The sequence below is a fragment of the Mercurialis annua genome, linkage group LG3 (genome assembly GCF_937616625.2).
Source record: "Mercurialis annua linkage group LG3, ddMerAnnu1.2, whole genome shotgun sequence".
In the NCBI taxonomy this organism is placed as follows: domain Eukaryota; kingdom Viridiplantae; phylum Streptophyta; class Magnoliopsida; order Malpighiales; family Euphorbiaceae; genus Mercurialis; species Mercurialis annua.
Genome location: NC_065572.1, coordinates 4,652,052 through 4,672,390, shown reverse-complemented (window position 1 = coordinate 4,672,390; position 20,339 = coordinate 4,652,052). Strand labels below are relative to the sequence as shown.

At 31.5% G+C, this 20,339-nt stretch overlaps 4 protein-coding genes across 5 annotated transcripts; 1 reads left to right on the top strand and 3 right to left on the bottom strand.

Annotated features, from left to right (window-relative positions):
• Nucleotides 1-192: 192 nt before the first annotated feature.
• On the bottom strand, nt 193-4,820 carry LOC126671819 (apyrase 2-like). The gene is made up of 9 exons (XM_050365626.2): nt 4,149-4,820; nt 3,056-3,184; nt 2,917-2,973; nt 2,726-2,818; nt 1,915-2,120; nt 1,637-1,728; nt 932-1,149; nt 656-845; nt 193-565 (listed from the first exon to the last, which is right to left on the bottom strand). Exons 1-9 carry the CDS (start codon nt 4,467-4,469, stop codon nt 450-452), a joined length of 1,422 nt encoding a protein of 473 aa, XP_050221583.1. The 5' UTR covers nt 4,470-4,820; the 3' UTR covers nt 193-449.
• Nucleotides 4,821-5,824: 1,004 nt separating this feature from the next.
• Nucleotides 5,825-11,240, bottom strand: LOC126675137 (aquaporin SIP1-2-like). 2 transcript variants are annotated; one of them, XM_050369733.2, is made up of 3 exons: nt 10,795-11,240; nt 7,027-7,299; nt 5,825-6,154 (listed from the first exon to the last, which is right to left on the bottom strand). In XM_050369733.2, the coding sequence occupies exons 1-3, from the start codon at nt 11,176-11,178 to the stop codon at nt 6,002-6,004; spliced, it is 810 nt and encodes a 269-aa protein (XP_050225690.1). In that variant the 5' UTR covers nt 11,179-11,240; the 3' UTR covers nt 5,825-6,001. The 2 variants fall into 2 exon arrangements, with proteins under 2 accessions (XP_050225690.1, XP_050225691.1); XM_050369734.2 differs by lacking the exon at nt 10,795-11,240 and adding an exon at nt 8,023-8,653.
• A 4,168-nt stretch (nt 11,241-15,408) lies between these two features.
• Nucleotides 15,409-16,942, top strand: LOC126671137 (syntaxin-related protein KNOLLE). The gene is made up of 2 exons (XM_050364855.2): nt 15,409-15,559; nt 15,796-16,942. Exon 2 carries the CDS (start codon nt 15,818-15,820, stop codon nt 16,760-16,762), a length of 945 nt encoding a protein of 314 aa, XP_050220812.1. The 5' UTR covers nt 15,409-15,559; nt 15,796-15,817; the 3' UTR covers nt 16,763-16,942.
• Nucleotides 16,943-17,064: 122 nt separating this feature from the next.
• Nucleotides 17,065-19,722, bottom strand: LOC126674855 (violaxanthin de-epoxidase, chloroplastic). The gene is made up of 6 exons (XM_050369382.2): nt 19,577-19,722; nt 18,938-19,248; nt 18,669-18,829; nt 18,339-18,435; nt 17,760-18,151; nt 17,065-17,664 (listed from the first exon to the last, which is right to left on the bottom strand). The coding sequence occupies exons 2-6, from the start codon at nt 19,223-19,225 to the stop codon at nt 17,163-17,165; spliced, it is 1,440 nt and encodes a 479-aa protein (XP_050225339.1). The 5' UTR covers nt 19,226-19,248; nt 19,577-19,722; the 3' UTR covers nt 17,065-17,162.
• Nucleotides 19,723-20,339: the final 617 nt, after the last annotated feature.

The following is a 20,339-nucleotide window of genomic DNA, read 5'->3' as shown; positions in this document are numbered from 1 at the left end:
ACATCCCTGCCATTTGATGAATTCAACACTATGACCCAAATCTTCGGTAAAAATATTGTGAAAATGAACAATAATGACTAGGCATCACAGGGCTCAGGCTGAAAGAATACTATCGAGCAAATGCGGGGAGACACATGAATTACAATTCACATACAGTTGTATAATCATTCGTGTTGTTTGGCACATCAAACAAAATGAACTAATAATTGAATTGAATGATTCTCTCAAAAATCAAAAATCAGAACATTTTGTAACATAATTACAAATGAAGATGTAAATGGAGCTATTTCTTTTTTTCTTTTTTCATTATTTTGATGTAATAATCCAATTTCAAATTTGCCGGTAATTTCTAACGCCGTTATAAACTCAGCAGATCTAGTAGACAAAAAAATTGCCAATGCCGAAGAACCAGATGCCACATATTCAACTCAAATCAGTTGTAATTTCCATCATTTTGACACTGACAGAGCCTCTATGGCACTGCCTAGTGGCCATGCTGCTTCAACACGGGAATCACGGTATTTGACCTGCTTCACTAATGTAATTTGTTGCCAAGGTTCAAGAGCTATCCACAAAAAATCACCATATGAGAAAAGTTTAGAATCCTAACACTAGTAATAGCAATCATCAGCACACAATCGATATGAAAACTTACCGAATCCGTCGACAAGCAATGTATACTGGTACACAAGATCCATGCATAAGTAGGGCAGATTGCTCTCTTCTACACGTGGATATGTGGATTTTGCGTCATCAATTTTCAATTCACAAGCACGCTTGGCTGCCTCCTCGAAATTCCCGGGATGAACTGTGGCGACTGGTTGAGCAGGATCAATAAAACCAGCCTACATATCAATTATTTTGTTAGCATACCAAAATGGATATACAATTTTGAATTTTTGAAAATGTCTACGAAAACCAAAATTAGTACCTCAGCAGCCCTGTCAAAAAAGAATGAAGCGACAAACAAATTCTTTTGTCCATCCCCACCTCCACCGTTCCATATTCCCCCAAATGTGCATTTCATGTGAGTACATGTTGATTCATTTACTTTGAGAGCCTTTAAAGCAAGACTTCTACATCCTTCCAAACTTGAACCAGAAGGAGTAGCTGATGCTTTATAGTTCACTCCTCCATATTTGTAAATACCTTTTTGATACAAGGGAGAAAAGAGAACACATGATCAGAGTTTCACTCGGCCAAACTAAATGTCGTAAGCCATCTAAGTTTGTGTGTGTGTGAAAGAACACAATGGAGCAGGGGCAATGGTCAAAAAGTAACACTGTTAAACATCACTTGTTATTTGGAAGCCCTAACCAGTTGATTGCAAATAGTGATAGGACTAGATAATAGAACATCCAAAGTGTGATACCGTTACAGAAATGACCAAGTTCGTTCCCACTACACTTATAATTAACAGCACTTCCAAACAGTGATGACATTGCATAGATATGTGAGCCAAAAGTAATATTTTGAAGAGTGCTTAACTGTTGTCAATGGGCATTATCTAAACATCTTTCACATCACCCAAAGCATACCAATTTTTTACTCTGCTTGTTGTGCAGCAGAAGCTAGAAATGAAAATGATGTTTCATTGAGGAGGAAGTCATAAAATTGAAAACTTTTTTTTGCATACCATCATAGCCTTTCGGGATGCATGCATTGTCAGAATCTTCAGACGCCTTCAAAATTTCAGCACGAGCTGCTAATAAACCATACTTAAGGTAACTGCAAATGCAATTGTGAAAAACCTTATCAACCAATGTGCAAAGATCTTAATGGCCAATTGGAAGTTCATTGAGAAAATCAGCTTAATTTTCTTTTAAACTCATATAACAAAATGACAACCCATCAGAATAAAAAAAATCCAAGAATCTAATCACAATATCAATTTATTAGAAGAAAGAGAGGAACCTGTGGACATAAAGGTGATAATCAGTATTCATCAAATGCATTTCTTTTACATATGTATCCTCTCCATCTGATACCCTTGGGGCCTTTGCAGCATCTGCCTTAGAGATAGCATATGCCATTTGAACAGATCCACCACCCAGATCAACCACTCCAACTGTATCTGAATACGACTTGCCCAAATTTCCTAATAGATAATTTATTGTCACCTGTCAAGTAATTTGGGTCACAACCTTTTTGAATGCAATGTAATTAATGTTTGCCTAAAATTGGAGTGTGAAATGCACAGAACGTTTTTTCAAGTCATAAGATAATCCCAAATCACTCTGTGTAGGAGTAAAATTGCAATGTTATAACTATGGTGCAACGGCACTTGCCGGCACTAGAGGGATCTTATAGAAAAGTTGAACGAACCCTATCTGCTATTCTTAGTTACAAACACTAACAGAGAGAAACCAGAGAAAGATATCTTTATAAGAAACTATCAGCCAATTTAAAGACTGGCGATTGTTGAGTCTAGATGTATGTTGCCACTATTCAACTGAAACAAGCAACATCAACAAACAGTTTGCCGCTGCTCCTACTTATCATCCTCTAGTCCAGTCATACAGAACGCATTAAAAAGACAGGTTACCTCAGATTCAAGGTCAATATTCATTATGATAGCCAAAATAGAAATAGAAACTCATTTGTAGAAACATAAAAAATATGAAATAAATAAATGCATAATTTGAAAAATAACTAGTATCATGAACTGTTGACAAAATACTTAAGGCCTTAACAGAAAATTGCTAAACTAGTCATTGCACCATACCCATTCATAAGAACCTTCTTGAGAACCATCAAGAACAGTAACTCCATCATCCTCGAATTTCAGGTGACTCCTATCTCTCAGGAGATCCCTAACCTAAAAATATAAGATAAAATATCTTTAGTTAGAAGATTATGATAAAGCATATAAATACAATAAAGAAACAAATACCACGTGATGTAAAAAGGACTTACTGAATCTAATATTCTATCTGATGCATCAACACCCAATGCCCTTAAACCAGCAGTAGCCTATATAGACATTAAAACCGATTGCATTAATTACAATGAAACTACAGAGTGAAAATCACTACATTACAAATTAGCCAATTACCCCAACTCTGACAGGAGTAGTCGGCCGTTGATCTTTAGGGACAACACTTTCTGCCTTATCAAGCAACGGAAAAAGCGAATTAGCTGCAGCTTGTGGGTCACTTGCATACGCGCTCAACCCTCCTTTAATCTAACAAGAAAAGGAAAACATCAAAATAAAATATTCCTAATCAAAATATTTACTTACACTTTTTTTAAATATCCCAAAACTGCAAGTCAAATCATTTTTATTCAATTATAATTCTACTTCATTAATTCTCATGTCTGGAAACCTCATAGTTGCTCAGGTTCAGTTCTCAAATGATGATCATGCACAATCCAATTCATGCTACATAATATTACCATGGCATCATTTATTTCCTAAAGTTGAAAGAATTGATATCAACTACAAGCAACATTTCCAAACACAAAAACTGTATTAGCCGGATTTCAATTGAATTGAAATTAACTTAATTGGATATAATTTTAATTTAAATTCAAAAAGGCATATAAATGAAGAAAAATCATAAAAACATAAGCAAAAACTAACTTAAAGTACACATAAATCTAAGGCAAATCCTCTGAAAAACCCCTCACCTTTCAACCCCCCTTCATTTGCACCCTCACCTTTCAAAATCTCCAATTTTACCCAAATTTCCACCTTTCATTTTCAATTGTACCCTAAAAATATTAAATTAGCTCTTTTTCACTATAAAAAAGTTCAAATCGATAATTTATATTTTAATTCATATTCTAAATAGTCCTCAATGTTTAAATTTCAACAATAAAACCATATTTCCTAAAATTTTAAAAGTTAAATTTTTTTATATAAAATATAAATCAATTAAAAATATCATTAAATATAGTTTTATTGTTGAAATTTAAACATTAAGAACTATTTAGAACATGAATTAAAATATAAAGTATCGATTTTAACTTTTTTTAGTGACAAAAGCCCAATTTAATACTTTTAGGGTGCAATTGAAAATGAAAGGTGATAATTTGGGTAAAATTGGAGATTTTGAAAGGTGAGGGTGCAAACGAAGGGGGGTCGAAAGGTGGGGTTTTTTTCAGGGGTTAAGCCTAAATCTAATTATTAAAAAAATGAAAATTACCTGAACAAAAAGCTCGAGATCTTTACCCATGGGAACAAGATCCATATTCTTATCAAAACAATAAACATGAACTCTACTACCGGAGCTTCCGGCATCAAAAATAACCGCATATCTCCTCCCACCTCTCAACGCCGGCGACATTTTCCTATTTAAATTATCTAACTCGTATTCCTTCACAACAGCACTCGGCGATCGACTCGGCATAACAAATAAAACAAACAAAATCAACATAACAGGTATCGAAACCACTAACAACAAGCTCCGGTGCCGGTGGATCTTATCAGACAGCGACTCATAGCGCGGCACCATCGGACGCTTCATGTTGTCGTGAGTGGGAGAAGTGGCGGAGGCTCCGTCGGCGGAGGAGGGGTTATTGGCGGAGGCGGAATAGGCCTCGAGAAGCTCGGTGGAGGAAGGGGAACGGTAACGGATCTGGCCGTTGGATGCGACGGTGACGGAGGTAGTGGTGGAGGCGGAAGCGGCGGTCGCCTTCAAGGAATGCGCTGGGTCCTGTAGTGGATCCAGCTCTCCTTGTTTTTTGATTGAATCTGTAATTTACGGGAAGGGAATTTGTTAAGGGAATGGGATTTGAAATTGGAATGTGGGGAATGAAGGAGGGAGGGAGAATGTGATGTGTCGTTTTGGAGTGGGGTAGTTACTGTTTGTGCGTTTGGTAATTTGGTTACTTTTATTTGTTTATATTGGAGGAGATTATTAGGATTAGAGTAGATCTTAAACAAAGGTGCAAATGATTAACCAGTAAAATATATATATATCTCTGTTTAATTAAAAAAATTATTTATTGATGAGCTATAGTTTAAATGTTTTTTATTGTATAATTTTTAATTAAATATATATGTGTGTATATATAATACATTAATTTTAAGAAAATATATTGGTTACCTTTTTCTAAAAAAAATTATAAAAAATATTCAAAGCTTAAAAAATTATGTTTTCTATTTATTAAATATTTTTAATTTATTTTTCATATTTTATTTATAAAATACTACTTTAAAAAACACCTAAAATATTAAAAATACACAATTGGAATAAAACAAATATCTGACCGGTGGTGGTATGCTCATTGTTGACCTCTGTTTTTCTGTTAACTATTACATATGAGTGTATTTTAAATGTTTTTCAAGTATATTTTACGAGTATTTTTGGTATTTTTTTGGTGTGTTTTGATATTTTTTTAGTATTTTTTAATCTAGAAATTTCATAAATATTTTTTTTCCAGTATCAGGAAAACTACTTTTTCTTGCCAATAATTTTAGATTATTCTGAATAGTTATTTAAAAGTTCGGATTACAATGGTTAGATTAGATTATTACTTCCTTTAAGCAGTTTCATTCATGCGAACTCCACAATAATTTTGAGGAATTATAGGCACAACAAATATTGAGTAACTACGGAAACTCTAATGCCTTTGAGTCCAGTTTCAGAATAAACCTCCGGCAATTTTGGCTTTTATGGTAAATACTACTACAATTTAGCTCAAAACTTGATGGTCAACACAATTTAGCTTAGCTTAACTTGTATTAATATTTTCTCCGTCCAAAATTAATAAACAAACTTTCATTTTACATGTTTTAAATTATAAATTTATTTTTATTTTTAAAAGTTGATTAATTGAATAAATATTTAAAATAGTTTTCTTAAGAAGCAAAATCACATAAGGAAAAGGAAAAATAAGCAATAAGGAAGATGAGAAAATATTGCCAATTGCCACCATTCCAAGCAGCTTAAATGAAGAATGCTCTAAACATTGAGGTATGATTAAGAAAGGCTAATAAAGTTGGTTTATTACAGTTGAAACGCCCAAGCTATCAACTAATAACAGAAGCTGTCTTTCAGGCTTTCTTCTGTTTTGGCGCCGCCGGCGGTGGGAATACGAAGCGGAAGGCCCAAGCCGCCAATATTGCTCCGACGAAAGGGCAAATCCAATAAACATAGAATTGCTCCCATGTGTTGTGCCATTTGTTTATGTATGCCCACCCAAAAGCCTGTCAAAACATTAAATCATTAGCATATATATATTTGAATCAGCTACACATATAAGAAAAAATAGCAGGTAATCATTCTTTTCATGATCATTTACATATTCATCGGAACGATGGACACAAAAACTATACAGTCAACTGAAAAAATGACCGAGGTATATTCATCTTGTATTTTCCGAATTCAATATTAGAAGCATAGGGACACGATATGAAGAAAGAAAAACCGGTTATGAGCTCAGAAAATGAACTAAGAAGAGCTGAAAAGAGCATGTTAACAATTCGAGTGTCCCAATTTCTCCGATGCAGAGTTTTCTTATTAAGGTATTGTCAACCATCAAAATTTTCTCGAGTAAAATACAATTAATAAGGTAGCATGTAAGAGCATAAAACAAAGAGTACTCGATTGACATGAAAATATGCAACATTTGTCATCAGTTAACATTTAGTTTATATGAAGGCTGAGCGCTAGAGGATAAGGATTTTCAAACAAATAACAAGTTAAACATTGAGGAGTATACGACAAGGTTAATTTTAAGCAAATAACAAGAAAAAAGTAAATATTTCAAGTTAACCAAAATTGTGAATAGAATAACAACAAAAGTTGATCGAAAGAAGATTAAAGCCAGATCGCAAGAAGATTAGAGCTGGAAGAATATTGTATTTAACAAGTTGATTGCAAGAGGATCATAGTAGGAGGGAGTACTATTACGCAACAAATAAAACAAAACAACTATAATTAAATCACTTAACAAGCACGCATTTATAGAATAGAATTATTTAAATCATTAAAAATAATGTGAAAGATTGAGAAAACTCTACAGTGATAAAATAAATGCAATAACTGAGTAAATTGAAAACAGAGTTTAGCTACTCACATTAGCCGGATTCATGGAAGGGCCAGTGTATTTAGAACCTGAAACAACTAATACCACGGTCACAACAGCAATCAGCCAGTTCTGGAGAATCGAGTTTCGTGGACCTCTCAGGATGATTAAAAGAACAGCAAAACTGATTAAAAAGGTTAGCACCCCCTCGGCAATGGCTCCAGTATGCAAGTCAACTTTCAATGTTGGGCCTCCAAGCATGTGCTTGTACTGCAACGGAATCACCTCCAAGATCGCCAATGCACCACCTACAGCACCCGCTGCCTGCCAAGAGAATATCAATTATCATGAAATACATTTTCTCAAACCACCAAGTTTTAAACAATCATCAGTAATATTCCTCAGACGGGTTAAATTATTCTGTTCTCTAGAAGATACATCATTATAAAGCAGTGTCTTTTCTTCCAAGGAGTCATTTTAGATCAATTAGTTTCACACAGGCAAGCAATACAAAATGCTGTATCCGAGATACCTCGACAAGTTCATAAAGAATTCGAACAAAAAACTATCCCTTGTTTGGTTTAATTCTACTCTAGAGTCTACTTTTTTCACGAGGACTCACTACCCCAAGAGGAAGCTCGGGATCACTGTCAAATTCCGGGATGCACACCGCCCGCAAACCCACATACCTGGCAATTTTGGGCTATAACGACCAGTAGCCCATTCCCAATCACTCCATTTATTAAAAAAGGCATAGCCGGGGTTTGAACCCGCAACCATGGGGCCAAGATGGCCGAGGCTTAAACTACTAGACCAAACTCGTGCTGGCAAAAAAAAAACTCATACATTCATTCGTTTTATTATTCATTTGTTCCATAAACATTGACTAATTCTACAACATTAATAAATAGAGCTATCAAATATAATTATAAATAAACCAAACACAGTCATACTCATTACCAATAAATTCTAACAAATTTAACGAAATTCAGTTGAACAAATAATCCGAATACAGAATTGTAAAATTGAAGCCATAATCAAGATCACCTGAGCAGGAAATTTAAGAGCCAACGAGAAAAGATTATCGCCACCAACACCAGCAGCATAAAAAGTAGCAGTAGCAGTAGGATTAAAACTAGCGCCACCCATAAACGACCCAATTATACCAAACAAGAACAGAAACACAAACACAATAACAGTAGTAATAAAAAGGGTGGTATAAACTTGATCTTGAACGCCGATTGCATTCGCTACAAGGCTTGTCAAAAACCCAAATAACGATGAACAAAAAACCCACATAAATGATAAAACTCCATCACCAATCGCCCCCGATATTGCACCCATCGATAATTCCTATCAAAATCTTAAAAAAAAGTCTCTGATTTTAATGATTAAAATATTTTATGTTTAATTATTCGTAAACTTTTTGTTTTGTTGGTATTTGGAATTTAAAAAGAAGAAAACTTTAATTGTGTTAATGGAGAGAGCTGGTATGAATTAACTCATTAAAACAAGATTAGAAGAAGATTAGTGGTGGTAAGGGTGAGATGGTAAGTGATAACCAGATAAGCTTCAAGATTTAAGATTTACAGTTTGCCAAAATCTTGCCAACTTTTGTGTAGGATTTTGTGTTCTTTTTGATCCGTTTTTTTTCCTACTAAAACTCTACCTCCCCATCTCTATTTTTTTAGTAATTTCTTTTTTTGAATAAAATTAGTTTTCTTTTTCTACTTTTTTTTTGTCAAAAAGTTTTCTTTTTCTACTTAAAAATAAAATTATATTTTATTATAACTCTATATGGAAGTATTCAAAACTTACGATCTGTAAATTTTGTTATTAATTATTTAACAAATGTAAGTAAATTATATCCTAATGTCATGATAAAGATAAAGATAATACAGTAGTATTGATAAAAAGTTGCATAAGAGGAAAAGTTCTTTTTTATTATAAAAGAAAAGAAAATTTCAATTATTTTCTCTCAAAAATTGTTATTATTTTAGGGAGAAATAAAAATTAGTTTTTCTGTTAGATGTCAAAAAATATTAAAAACAAAAAATTGTGTATATTAAGAAGCCACCACATTATACTTTTCTTTATCTAGTTGATTATTTAATTAATTAATTTTACTTTTATATTTATATCTAATAATTTAATTAATTTTATTTATTCAAAAAATTTAAAACTTAAAAACTGTTTTAATTTATTATTTTAATTTTTATAAGATTATATTATTATTTTTTATTTTATAATATTATGAAATAATTAAACTATGTTAATGGTTAATGTTTAAATTGAGTAAATTTATATTATCATAAAAATAACTTACTTTATTAAAATAGAAAAACATAATTGGAAATTTTATAAAGGTATCAAACTATCAAAAATATATAAAAAAATTACATATGATGATATATTTTATAATTTTAGATTTTTTTTGATAATCCCATCCGGTTTCCAAGGCTTCGCTCTGACTAATTAGGATCCGACCCGCGTCGCGCACCTAACATGGTGGGTGAGTTTTTCAGTGGGGATTTTCTGCATTCACAAGACTCGAACCCGTGATCTTGCTTAAAATTATAGATTTTTTCTAACTAGTAGACAACTAAACATATTGTTAATGAATTTTCATATTTTATAATAAATAATAATACTCTCTTATTATTGGCCTTTTTTCAAAATTATCCGGAAAAAAATTATTTACGAAAATATTGGTATGAATAAACAATTTTTTGAAGTATTGGAAATTTTTTGTTTACAAATGTTGGATTAAAAAATTCAAAAATAGATTGAAAATCAATCAAAAGTAAACCGGCTTTTGATTTATTTTTAATATTATTATGCTGAAATACATTGAAAATAAAAAATAAAAAAAAACACCTAAAAAAACCTTATAAACACTTAAAACAAACTCATACGTGGCATTCAATAAAATCAAATATACACCAAAAAGCACCAAAAATACGCTAATAAAATGTCAGGATATACTTATAAAACACTCATATAGTACAGTCAACAGTCCACCAATTAACAATAAGAATACTAAATATTGGCCATGTGTTAACTGTGTATGCATCGCCATTGACCGGAACATTCTCCTGCCAAATTTCGATGCCAGTCACAAACTTCGACGTTGTATTTTTTTTTATGATTTATGGTGTTTTTTTTATAAATGCAATATTTCTCTAAATAAAAGTAAAAAAAAATAAAAAAAATGTTGAAGTGGTTAAGTATGAAGTGTAATTTTTAAAATTTTATAGTATTTTTATAAATAAATTTTAAAAGGAGGTGAATGATACATTTTAATTTTCTTCTTTAAGCTTGATGTTATATTTTAGTTTTCAAGCATTTAGATATATAATATAAAAATAGATATATTAAAATTATTTAAAAAATAAAATAAAATTGTTAAATAAAAAATATAAAAACTAATTTAGCTAACTAATAAGTACTGCTCGATTAATACCCAATTGAGCTCGAATGAAATATTTGAGTCAAACTCAGACATCAAAATATTCGATTCGATAAACTCAAAAACATAATTAAATTTTATATCTTTTATAACAATAAATATTTACTATATTATCTTTATTTCTATATTAAACTTTATAAATTTTAAAAAAATTGGATAATCGAAATCGAGTTTTATCGAATTTAAGTTTGAATACCCAAAATAAAATTTGATCGAATTCGAGTCGAGTTTCGAACTTCAATGTCGAGCTCGAACTTGGGAGAGTTTCGTCTCTACTACTCCACCCTAGACTGTTAAACAAAGCTGCACAAAAACTATCAACCATGGCACGTAAAGAATGAATTATATACCTGAGCAGGAAATCGAAGAGCCATAGAAAAAAGATGATTACTACCGACACCAACAGCATAAAATGCAGCAGTACCAGTGGGATTAAAGCTAGCTCCACCCAGCAACTGAGCGATCAAACCAAACAAGAACACGAAAACAAAAACAAGATTCGTAGTAATAAAAAGCGTCGCCAAAACATAATTCTGAACTCCAAGTGCAGTTGCTATAAGTGCAGTAAATAATCCGAACATCGACGAACAAAACACCCACATAAACGTTATAACCGCATCACCCAATGCTGCTTTTACTGCACCCATATTGCAGATTTGATCTTTGTAATTATTTTTTCGATAAAAATTGAACAAAAACCTCAAAGTTTCTGTGATTTTTATAGTTGTGTTCATGTAGTTGTAAGACAGCAACTGGTTAGTGAGAGGAAAATTAACGTTAACGTTTTAAATTTGTTGTCTGAAAGAGATTAAGGTGCTTTTAAGGAAGTGAGAAACGTGGGGATTGTGAGTTAACTAAATAAGAGAAGATTGATAGAAGAAAGGTGGTAAGTTAGTGATTTTGAGATATGCTTTTAGTTTTTCTTAGTTGGATTTGTGTATTTTTGAGCTGTTTCTTAACCATTTATATCCTACCATGATGACTATATATCTATCTCCATATGGAGTTTCTTTTTATATCATACTAATGTAAGTTGGATACTATAGATAGAATCTCTATAAATTAGTAATTTGAGCGTATAGATTCCAATAATTGACAGGTTTATTAGTTTATGCAGTTCTTAAAAGGCTAAATCTATTTTGAGGTTCCTAAAACATACGGTTTTGATTCATCAGTTTTCTCAACTTTTATTTAGTTTCTTCAAATTTCTAAACTTTTGTTTTTTTGGTTCAGTAGATCCCTCAGCTTTTAATATTTAACTTTTCAGATCCCTAAATTTTTATTTTTTAATTCATTAGGAGCCTAAATTTTCGTTTTTGGTTCATTACGTCCTTAAATGGATCCCCGTTTAATGACCTAATTAACTAAAAAATAAAAATTTAGAAATTTGAGGATGTCAAATAGAAGTTGAGGGACCTGATGAACTAACAAAATGAAAATTTAAGGATCTTAGAAAGCCAAATAAAAATTGAGAGACCTAATGAACCAAAATAGTATAGTTTAGGAATCCCAAAATGGGTTTAACATTCTTAAAATTCAATAACTCTCCTTTCAGTTTCATTTTTAAATAATTTTAAGGTAATACCTCTAAAAAATTACTATTGTTCATGTGCCCGAATTGGGCAAGTTCAAATCGGATTTTTTACAAATATAAATATAAATTTTGTTTGGATTCGATTCGATTTAAATAGAATATTTTTAACTTAAGCCGGTTTATACCTTTTCATTTATATGTTTTAAAAATTCAATCAGACCAAAGGGTCAAACCGAGCTAATAAAAAACCAATCATCTTTCTCGTCCGGTTAAATATCAAAACCAAAAAGATATAAAACCGTTTAAAAATCCAGATTAACCGGTAAACTCTGATTTTTAACCAAAACCCGATTTCTAAAATTTCAAGTCCTAATACCTCAAAAAATCCTGACCTGTTAGCCCCTTTTCAATTCTACCCTGATGTTTAAAACTGATCAATTTTATCCTATTTGTATTTTCTCGTTTCAATTGTACCCTGATTTTTTTTTCACAATTTTTCTATTTAAATGATGAAGTCATTTAATTAACTAAGTTTAAAGATAAAATTAAATTTATTTCCATTCAAAAAAGTATAAATAAATCTTCTATTTTTAAAAACTAACTAAAAACCATAATCAAATTTAAACTAATTTAAATTCTTAATAAATTTAACTAAATCTAAATAAATTTTCAATATATACAATTAATATATGTTAGATATGGAGAACGTTTTTTAATTTTTTTTTCAATTGAAAAAAATGTCAATTTAATATTTCAGGGTACAACTAAAACACAAAAATATAAAACAGGGTAAAATTGACTAGTTTTCAATGTTAGAGTAGGATTGAAAATAGGCTAAAAATTTTGAGTTTTTTTGAGGCATTGGGCCAAGTTTAAATACCCATTTAGTTGAAGTTGACACTTTCAGTTAACAAATCTCCATCCCCGTGGGATACGGAGTCAAGAATCATGCTTCTTATACATTTTCTGCTTTATTACATATTTATGTGCTTTATTTCTATTTTTTTAACTTTTATATATATTAAAAATATATTAAAGGTTATAGATATATTATTTTATATTATTTTTTTACATTAAATGTAAAAAAATTGATATAATTAAATACATTATTAATTTAGCTAGCAAACTTAATAATATTAAAGGGCAAAAAGGAAAACATATGTTAATAACATAAAAATAATAGTTTGCTTGAAACATCAAAAAATATAAAACATGGCAAACAAATAAGACGGATGAAGTACTATTTAGTAAACTATTAAAATAATATGATGATAAACTTAGTTTTCAAATGAAAATAACTATTAAGAAAAATATTCAACTAAATTTTTATGTATATAAAATTGTAAACTTATTTATTTCATAAATTATCTCTAATATTTTCATAAATATATTTTAACAATTTAATTCATTACTAAATTTATTTATGATATCAACAAATAAAAATTATAAATTTATTAAAACTTATAAATATAATTTAATATGCATAAATTATATATGTAAAGTAACCAAATAATTTTGTTAGAATAACTATAAATTGTTGTTGAGAAATATTAATATAATTTTTGTAAGAAAAACATATTAAGATTTGCAAAATTTATAAAAAAAATTGGTACAAATTAGTTAAACACAAAAAGTACAATACTTATTTTTTTATTTAAATCTACTATCTTTTTTTATTAAATTATATATTTGATAATTAGTAAAATTAAAAAATCCGAGTTAATCCGGTTAAAACCGCTCGAAGATCCCCTTATAAAGCTGGTTTAATTTTTCGTCCAATCATAAAAACATTAATTTTGCAAAATTATATAAGGTTTTAATTAAAAATAAATAATCAAATTTATATATAGAAAAGCGGATCTAATAAAAAATTAATCGGACCAAATTTGATTAAAAATAAATATCTCTCTCCGTCCTAAATAAACCCAGGATAAACCAGACCAGATGGATACCTGGTGTAGCAACTTTTGTTTATTTTGACGGAGTAAACAACTCTACTTGTAGGTAAAATTTGAAAATGTCTATAAAGAACTAAATTTTGACAAAAAGAAGGTAGGGCATAACTAGACAAAGGTAAAATCAATTTTTATTTTTAAACAGATTCAGCTTTTTGTTTTTGTTTATTGGCTTTCTTTTTATAAGAGTTTGCAAAACCATGCCCCATGCCATATGCCAATAAAAGTTCTTTTTATTTTTTTGGTTGTAAATGAATTATAGTTCAAATGGTATAATATTGAACAATGTTTGTAAGTTTTTTTTTATAAATATAAAAATATTTACTTTACCAAAAAAAAATATCTTTTTAGTTTTTAGCAATCTATTTGAATTTTTATTAGTTTAATGGAGTCTCACTTTTTCGTATAGAACTCTTTTATTCCTCCAAAAAGAAAAATATATTTTGCTTTGTCTGTCAATCAAATTTTAATATTTATATTTGCCCTGTTTTTTCCAGCAATAGAAAGATAAACAAGACAATAAAACATTTTACAAATTGAGATGCATCCAAATAGCAAATCTAGCCTTGACTTCCTGAGTCAAATCATGAGCCTCCCCAACTAGAATCTGAGGAGGAGACTCCTGAATTAATGGATTGGGATACAGGATGGCATCGTCTTCGAAACAAACACTTTTCCAATTGTTGTTAAGGCTCCAAAGCATAACTTCCCGTAAAGTTAGGAATTCCATAATGTCAAGTCCCAAATGTGTCCGAAAATGGCGAACAATTCTAATTATTTTATGTAGGGTGAACGGTTCAAATTATTTTAAAAGTAAAACTTAATGGCCTGACATGGATTAATTATTTTACACTAACATGTGACATACTTAATTCGTAAATCTATTTAAAAATAAAAGTTAATGAATTGTTTCATAAAAAAGTGTAGTTTCAAATCAAACTCTCTTTTAACACCCGTAAACTAATTTTTAATATCATATCAACCATAACATTCAATTCAACCACCATTGAAGACTCTTCTATGAAAAAATTTCATAAGAAAGGGACAAATAAACCAGATAATTTACAAATATATCTTCGTAAGTAAAAAAATATATATCTAAACAAGATAATTTGAAATTTCATTTTTTTGTATTTCTATTCTAACAATAATTAAAAAAAATACCTCCATCCCCTCCATAATTATTTTCAATTGGTTTGGGTGTAAAGTCATTAGAAAACAAAAATATATTATGAGTGAGATTTTATTTTGAAGTGGAGAAGCATAAGATTACAATGGGTTTCATGTGGAATCAGTTATGGGCCAAAAATCAAACACAAAGGCCCAATAGCATAAATTTAAACAAGCGACGATAATCAATAAACAACGAGCTAACGGAAATCAAAAATAATATAGCCGTTGGGAGCTTACAACGGCTACTTTTCTTAATCAGATTCTAAAGAAGACACTATATTAATTTTCTTTCCTTTATAACTCTTACAATTCCCAAAAAATATAAAAACCAGTTCAAATCTGAGTTTGTATTTCCATTTAAGAAAATCAAAACTCAAGTTCATCATCATCTTCGTGCTCACTTACCATATTGATCAGCTGTTTACTTCTGTTTTTTCTACCTGCTTGATTAAGGTATGCATTTATTATAGCTCTTAAACTTATAAACATTTCTTGCAAATTTGTTATGAAATATTAATCTTATATTACTTTCGGCGAATACCCGCGTTTTTAAATGGAAATTTATCTAATAATTTTATGATTATTCTGTTTTTTCTATAGCTGTTTATTTGATTAATTAGTCACAAAAGCTTAGTTTGAGACATAGTTTTTCATGTCTAATGTTAATTTTTGTTGTTTTTGATGTCTAGGTGTGATTAATAGCTTATAAAGATGAATGATTTGATGACAAAATCCTTCGTTAGCTATGTGGATTTAAAAAAAGAGGCCATGAGAGATTTAGAAGCTGGTCCTGACCCTGATCTTGAAATAGCTAATGCATCCAACACCATGGACCGTAACCTTGGTTTATTTCTTGAAGAAGCTGAGAATATCAAGAAAGAAATGGACTTAATTCGTGATGTTCTTCTTGTTTCTCTCAAGGAATCAAACGAAGAAATCAAATCATTGCATAAACCCGAAGCCTTAAAGTCGGTCCGAAACAAGATCAATTCAGACATTGTTACTGTCCTAAAGAAAGCAAGAACCATCAAGTCTCAGCTTGAAGAGATGGACCGTGCCAACTCAGCTAATAGGCGGCTCTCCGGGTTTAAGGAAGGAACACCAATTTACAGGACGAGGGTGGCTGTTACTAACGGTTTACGCAAGAAACTAAAGGAGCTTATGATGGATTTTCAGGTGCTGAGACAGAAAATGATGACTGAGTATAAAGAAACAATCGGGAGAAGGTATTTTACGGTCACGGGAGAGAATCCTGACGATGAAATCATCGACAAGATCATATCAGACGGTAATGGGGGTGAGGAGTTTTTGAAGTGTGCAATTCAGGAGCATGGAAAAGGGAAAGTGTTGGAGACAGTAGTGGAGATACAAGGTCGGCACGACGCGGCCAAAGAGATTGAGAAGAGCTTGTTGGAGCTGCACCAAGTGTTTCTTGATATGGCTGTGATGGTTGAGGCGCAAGGCGAGCAATTAGATGATATCGAGCATCATGTTTTGAACGCGAGTCATTATGTTAAGGATGGTGCGAAAGAGCTGAAGAGTGCTAAGGATTATCAGAGGGGGAGTAGGAAATGGATGTGCATTGGGATTATACTTTTGTTGATTATTATTCTTGTGGTTGTGATTCCTATTATTGTTAGTTTTAGTCATTCTTGAATTGCTTGTTTTTGAGATGTAAGAAGAAGATCTTCTTCTAGTCCTTGTTATGGGACTCTAGAGTGGCTTATTGGTTTATTCTTTTGAGCAATATTTACATTCCGATATGTAATGTTGTGATTGATGATGTAGATCTGCAAATTTCTAAATATAATATTGATATTTGTTATGATTTTTTCATTGCTCTGTTTTTTGTTTGGTAACAATTAAAAATCTTCGAAATGGTATGAAAATTTTGAAATTCAATTATCCGGTTAGCAACTGGACGTAATGCAAAAATGTTTGAATTCCCAAATTTGACATCTAGTGAAAAATTGAAGCTCTTTTATGGAGATTTTGGAAAAGTATAATACGATCACACTGTCAAAAAATAGAAGATTTACAAGCTTTAGGATGAATTCTATCTTAATTTCCTGATTGGCAATGCTTGTCCGAAGAGTTTTTCTACCTCACTTGCTTCCAATTGCAGTCCATCCAATATTTCTTTTTCTTCTTTACTTAGCTCTCTCAGGATATATTGCTCATCTTGCTGGAGCTCTTTTAACCCTTCTGCCAATCTCTCAAGCAAGCTCAATTCCGTTTTTTCAATCTTCTCTACCTCCTCTTCGATTTCTTCTACCTCGCGTATAATGGTTTTCTCCCCTTCCTCTACTGTCTTCTCGATTCTCTCAACAAGCGGAGGCTCAGGTCCACAAGTATTGTCTGTCCTGATGAACGTGTTGAAATCTCGCCCGACGCTTTTAGCCGCTCTTTCCAGCTCAGGTATAATGCTTTCCGGCAAAACAGAACTTCTTGTGTATATTACAGCGCCGCCGTATCCATCCCACGCATCATTTCTGCCGCGATAGTACACGAATATGTAATCATCAGCGCTATTCTCTATCTTGGATGACAAAATATACCTGGATGTGCCGTGTATGATACGGTTCGTTATTCTTGACAAAAACTAAAATGCATTATAGAAATTAATAGTTGCAGAACAGGAAGAAGACGTTACCAATCATCTTGATAATGAAGAAACTCGTTGTCGTGATTGTAGAGTATTCCAGGATTCTCAGGATCTTGAACAAACTTCTGCACAGCTGTTCGAGTGAAAAAGCCACTATCTGGAGTTCGGATTCTCCATGTCAGATTTCCGACAAGTTTGTTAGATTCCATATGGAATTCATGTAACTGGCAATCAAAGACATCAAAGGTAGGATTTAGGCCACTTGTAATGAACCACTTCCCAGTGACATCCGAAATGTTAAAGTTTTTGACAAGAGCAGCAGGGTCAGGGACGGGAAACTCCCCAACATCAGACTTCTGAGGTACACACTTCTTTCTTGAGACTGCACATTCATTGAACTGATCAACAACAGAGTTCTCAAACAAGTCCCCACATTTGATCTGCAAATTGCAACGGAGGGTACATTTTATGATAACCATATTTCCTTTTGCATAGGATTTCACTTGTGCAATCCATAGACAGAGTCAATAACATGCTAAAAACTTCAACAATACTTATTTATAAATTAAAAGTGCGTCTATTATTTTTTCCATATACATTACCATGTCATGAGAAAACAATACTGACCTGACATTCAGTCTCGTCAGGGCGGTTATTGCAGGTCTGAAGGCAAGCAACATTGGCTGCACATGCTGGATTTGCAATACACTTGGCCAATTCTAGCCTAACAACAATAAAATTTATCAAGTTGGATGATAATTCACACACAGTAAACAAAAATAAGTTCAAGCAGAAATGCAACATGTTAATAGCTGAATTTGGATGCAATTAAATTCATAGGATTTCACAAGTGAGTAGTCTTCCTTAGTGTATGATTTTCCCAAGAGATCAGAAAATTCAATAACCATAACATTAAATTCAATTTAGATTTTTAAACTGTAAAGAAATCAGGATCACCTGCACTCCTTCAATAAACAAGTGCAAGTTTTGAGAGCATCGACAGCATCAGCTGATGGAATGATTATCAATGCACATGCCACTAAGGCGGCAACTTCCAAGTGCTGGAATTGGCGACTATTTGACATACCCATCATCAAGAAATCAAACAATTCTTTAACCTAAGAGAAGAATCAATTCGGAAAAGAAACACATCAGAAACTAACGAAACAGCAACGGTGACAAACAACTCACATTGAAAAACAAAGCAGACACTAATCAGGAGTCACCTTAGTTATACTCGAGCCCCTGCTACACACCGAGAAAAACTTGTTCGTCCAGCTAGAGACACGCGAGCTGCTTAGCTCGAGCAACTGGTGATTCTTCCTGTGAGTACTCATCAACTTAACATATCTTGATTTTCTACTTTTGGGGAAGATTTTACACACAACTACATTTTGAGAATGAAATTCTCTCCTCCAATGAAATCTTTTGTCACTTGTCGAAAGTCCCGATTTGAAGCAACAACTAATACTTTCCTCATGAGACAAACAGATAGAGTTTGCTGTTAAAGCCATACTTCAGTCTCTGAAACTCCAAACTACAATTCAAAATTAACCACACTAATCAGCTTCCATTACCAGTCACCAACATATCCATAAACATAACTATCCTTGCCTGCTCACTAGCGGAACACGGACACGGCGAAACTGTGTTATTTTAAGGTTCATTATGTTAAAAATGAAGTTTCGTGTCTGAAAAGCCAAGCGAACCGGAAAAGTCAAATTTAGTATTGAAAATGTGAAAAATCTTGAAAAAAGATAGCAACTTTACAATTGAATCAAAAAAACATACAGACAATTACTAAAGTAAACGAAATGTAGTAGAAATTACAAAATGAAAGCCCAGAAAGATACAGAGAGACTGACCTTGAAGAGTGTGAGATGGTGGTTTTCATGACGGGTTTAGTAGTTAAAGAGATTGGGGATAAGAAAAAATTGTGTGGAAATTAGAACTCTAACGTGGATTTAACCTTGTTTATTTTAGTACTTCAATTTGTGGATTGGGTTTCATCTACTATCTACTATCTTTTTTAGGTCAAATTTCTGTCCTATCTCAATTTTGACATTACCTAAATATAACCTTGCTCCAATATAAATTAAACAGGAAATAGATTTAGATATTAGAATTACTTTGTAAAATTATAATTTTTTTAAATATTAATTTAAATCCGCGCGAGCTTCCGACTAGTTATATATCCAAAAAAATTGGATATTTAATCTAGACGTGCTTTCAATCTTGAGAGTTTAAAATTTAAGTCTTTTCTCTCATTATAATAAAAAAAATTACTACTATTTTTCACACTAAGAGTTGTAATAATTGAAAAGATCCTCATAAGTTTAGGCAGTGAAGTTAAAATTTTCCCTCAACTTTGTATCCTTTGATTAAGGAAACTCTTCTTGTTCTCGTGTCAGGAAGACATATCCATTAATGATGCTGCGATGTGATTGAAGAATAAAAATTTAGGAATATTTTTAATTAATTTAATTTGAAAATAAAACAATATGTGATACTAATTAATTCAAGTTTGATGTACTTAATCAATATTTTCTATTTTATAATTTAAGAGCTTGAAACAATATGATAAAAAAAACTTTATAAAACAGACCTTATTAATTAATTTCAATTTTT

What these genes read in the sequence shown, in the direction of transcription:
- LOC126671819 (XM_050365626.2), bottom strand. Translation starts at nt 4,469, where the DNA reads ATGAAGCGTCCGATGGTGCCGCGCTATGAGTCGCTGTCTGATAAGATC. An exon ending in TTTTTGACAGGGCTGCTGAG is followed by an intron (nt 846 to 931) that starts GTACTAATTTTG and finishes ATTGATATGTAG; the next exon opens with GCTGGTTTTATTGATCCTGC. An exon ending in ATTGCTTGTCGACGGATTCG is followed by an intron (nt 566 to 655) that starts GTAAGTTTTCAT and finishes TTTTGTGGATAG; the next exon opens with CTCTTGAACCTTGGCAACAA.
- LOC126675137 (XM_050369733.2), bottom strand. Translation starts at nt 11,178, where the DNA reads ATGAACACAACTATAAAAATCACAGAAACTTTGAGGTTTTTGTTCAAT. An exon ending in CTCTTCGATTTCCTGCTCAG is followed by an intron (nt 7,300 to 10,794) that starts GTATATAATTCA and finishes TTCTCTTGGCAG; the next exon opens with GCAGCGGGTGCTGTAGGTGG. An exon ending in CTTCCATGAATCCGGCTAAT is followed by an intron (nt 6,155 to 7,026) that starts GTGAGTAGCTAA and finishes ATGTTTTGACAG; the next exon opens with GCTTTTGGGTGGGCATACAT.
- LOC126671137 (XM_050364855.2), top strand. Translation starts at nt 15,818, where the DNA reads ATGAATGATTTGATGACAAAATCCTTCGTTAGCTATGTGGATTTAAAA.
- LOC126674855 (XM_050369382.2), bottom strand. Translation starts at nt 19,225, where the DNA reads ATGGCTTTAACAGCAAACTCTATCTGTTTGTCTCATGAGGAAAGTATT. An exon ending in TGTTTATTGAAGGAGTGCAG is followed by an intron (nt 18,436 to 18,668) that starts GTGATCCTGATT and finishes TATTGTTGTTAG; the next exon opens with GCTAGAATTGGCCAAGTGTA. An exon ending in CTTCATTATCAAGATGATTG is followed by an intron (nt 17,665 to 17,759) that starts GTAACGTCTTCT and finishes CGGCACATCCAG; the next exon opens with GTATATTTTGTCATCCAAGA.